Source organism: Orbicella franksi, chromosome 1 (genome assembly GCF_964199315.1).
Source record: "Orbicella franksi chromosome 1, jaOrbFran1.1, whole genome shotgun sequence".
Taxonomy (NCBI): Eukaryota; Metazoa; Cnidaria; class Anthozoa; order Scleractinia; family Merulinidae; genus Orbicella; species Orbicella franksi.
In genome coordinates, this window is record NC_138145.1 from 2832409 (window position 1) to 2835254 (window position 2846).

Here is a 2846-nt window from a genome sequence, read left to right on the forward strand (position 1 = left end):
GGAAAGCTTGGAATAAAAAGAAATACAGTAGATCAAGGCCTCGATCGAATCGTCTATTTAACTGAGGAAAAACATCAACAGATCCATGTTAATTAAAAGACGATGAGATTTTTGTGAAGAAAGGTCCAAAAGTTTCTTAAAATTTAAACGGTGAAGCGGTAAAATCGAATCGGGAAGCGACGGGTTAGTTTTATTCTTCCGCTCGTTTTGACCGCCGTGACGGATGTTTCATTTCAGTAACAGAAAGAAGAAGAAAACCTCTGAGACCAGGGTACCAGAAGGAGACAAACAGAACGCCGGGGCGATGCTGTAGATGTGCTACCTTAGAGTATCTTATCTGTGGAAAACAATAAGTAATTCACACAGTTCTTAACGTCCATTTTATGCATTAAATACAGTTAACCACGCTGTATTTGTCATATTTTATTTTTTGCGTCTCATTACTCTTGACCTTTGATAGGATTTTTACAACGAATAAGAAAGTCTACACATTTGGGGCGGTTGACTCTCGGGTGTATTGTCAAATGAAAACACCTTTTAACATCAAGTGGAAAATTTGTTAATTATTGCTAAGGAAAAATGAGGTCTATAATGATTTAACATTAAAATGACAGAGCATGTGGTTGAGCAAGCTGGAGGATATGGTTTACCGGATATTTCCAAAAGGATCTCATTGGTAAACTGAGGTTTTTCGATGAAAAATATATCGAATAAATAAAGACCTACCAACAAGAAATCTCGGCAGCCTAATTAAAATTCTTTCAGTTATTGTTAGACACTTCGGCCAAGGCGTTGCAGATTCTAAGCACAAAAGAGGAACCCGATGATTTGTTGTGGTTTCCTTTGGTTTCGTTTTCCTGCATTCCCTGGGACAAAAGTCAGCAATCAATCCTAGACTATTCTCAACAGAATTATAGACAGCTACAATATTTCCTAAAACTAAAAATTACTTCATTTAACACGATATTTGTTCAGTAAACGTCTATGAAGACATAGTGGAATAGTATGTTAGAGACAAGAGAATCATTCATATGATGCTGAGCTGTCCCATGACGTTTAGATACATGCTTCAACAGAGTTTCAAGGCAATAACAAGCACAGCTAACTGCTTCTTAAATATAAGTATTCATATTATCCCGTGGCCACGAGTTGACGCAAATGGATAAATATTTGACTGCACTACTTGGAGGTTTGATGAAGGACAAAAACTTGGCACGACGTTGTAGTTATACGGTAAAGAGTGCATTGGATGTGTAAGTTGTCCATAACAAGGAAACACTGTCTGTATCGGTTGAAACATTGCGTTTGCTTCCTCCCACCGAAAGCTTGTATCAAACTCTGGAGCCATTTGTTTTTTCCATTTTGTACGCCTGTTCTGGAACCAAGTTTTGACTTGAGTGTCGGTAAGACGAAGGTTCTTGGCCAAGTTGTTTCTCTCTGTGATCGTTAGATATTTCTTATCTCGAAACTTCTTCTCTAAGGATTTTAGTTGACTACTTGTAAAGGCGGTTCTTCTTCTTCGTATCTTGTTCACATGATCCGCTTCTTGTGTAGGTATCTCGGTATTGTCGGTGAAGTTGTGTTCATCGGCACACGTCAATGATTCTGCAGGGTAATGATCTAAAAATAGGGAGGTCGTAAGTTTTGTTGAATTTTGAACTTTTGATTTGAGCTAGGACATCTATCTCAGTGAATCCGCGTTACTTGATTAGAAACGATTTTCTAGTAAAAGAGCACAAACCTGTAAGCTCCTTCGATTCCTCAAGATACGTTTGTCCTCCATTTGTCTCTTCTTTTATTTGTTTTGCGTTTCCTAAGATCGCGTTTATGCTAAAAGATGCCATGAAGTCGTCCTATGAGGAACAAGTATACACCCTTCGGCAGGTCTAAATTAAAGGCAACAACTATTTGTAATTGCTAAATATTATGATACCAACATCCGGACGGCACTAATTTGTTTGACAGCCAATTAGATAAAGTCTGCTAACCTTCACTTATTTCCACTTTACAGAACAAAGGGCCGGTAAATGATTGGAGTTACCTTAACTGACATATAAGCGGTCGGTACCAGAGATGGGTCATTTCTAATGAGATCATCAAATACTTCGCCGGCTAAGGCAATCATTATATTTTACCAGCGATATATACTTTCGTAAATTGATCATGGCTCTAAATTTGTTTCCGGTTTCCAACGTTTCTGAAGACAAATATTTCAAATATAAACGACGAAATGACTCTAAAAGATGACATCAGGTCTAGCCAGTTTTAACGTCCATTTATCTAGGGCCTCAGGAAGAAGTGTCTTATCATTTGTTATGATTGCGTGATGGGACAGTTAATTCTTTAGATGCACGAGGAATCCCGGTTCAACAAATGTCAAGCCCATATTGCCAGACAATTGCCTAATCCTCAAGATTATCAGTTTACACCTGTGACGTTTCCCTGAGCTGTTTACAATAAAAACTTACTGGCAGATTTCCTTTGCCATGATTGCCATTTATTAAGGTATAAAGAGCGACGACGAAATGGATTTAGTTTACTGAGTAAACCGGCAACAAGACAGAAGTGGATTTTTGGTTTTAAATAAGAAGCTTTTGGTCGCGTCTGAAAATTCTGTCTACTAAAGATCCAAAACAAAGCGGACTTAGAGGTTCTCTCTTTCTCATCGTTTTCATGGCCCATCGTATCGATGAGCCATGAAAACCATGTGACGAATAGTGGCAGAAAAGTTTTTAAAAAAATAAACCTCCTGATTGTCCCCTTGATGAAAGATACGCAGTTCAAGCAGAGACCCTCCCCCACTAAGAGTTTAATTGGTAAGTTATCATCATGATAGCTCCCTGAAT

At 38.2% G+C, this 2846-nt stretch overlaps 1 protein-coding gene across 1 annotated transcript; it reads right to left on the minus strand.

Annotated features, from left to right (window-relative positions):
• Positions 1–374: 374 nt before the first annotated feature.
• LOC145482513 (homeobox protein GBX-2-like) lies at positions 375–1922 on the minus strand. The gene is made up of 2 exons (XM_081461115.1): positions 1742–1922; positions 375–1620 (listed from the first exon to the last, which is right to left on the minus strand). Exons 1-2 carry the CDS (start codon positions 1842–1844, stop codon positions 1127–1129), a joined length of 597 nt encoding a protein of 198 aa, XP_081317241.1. The 5' UTR covers positions 1845–1922; the 3' UTR covers positions 375–1126.
• Positions 1923–2846: the final 924 nt, after the last annotated feature.

Excerpts from the sequence above, each read along its gene's own strand:
- LOC145482513 (XM_081461115.1), bottom strand. The coding sequence starts at position 1,844 with ATGGCATCTTTTAGCATAAACGCGATCTTAGGAAACGCAAAACAAATA. Across the intron at positions 1,621-1,741 it reads GGAATCGAAGGAGCTTACAG|ATCATTACCCTGCAGAATCA; the intron begins GTTTGTGCTCTT and ends CCCTATTTTTAG.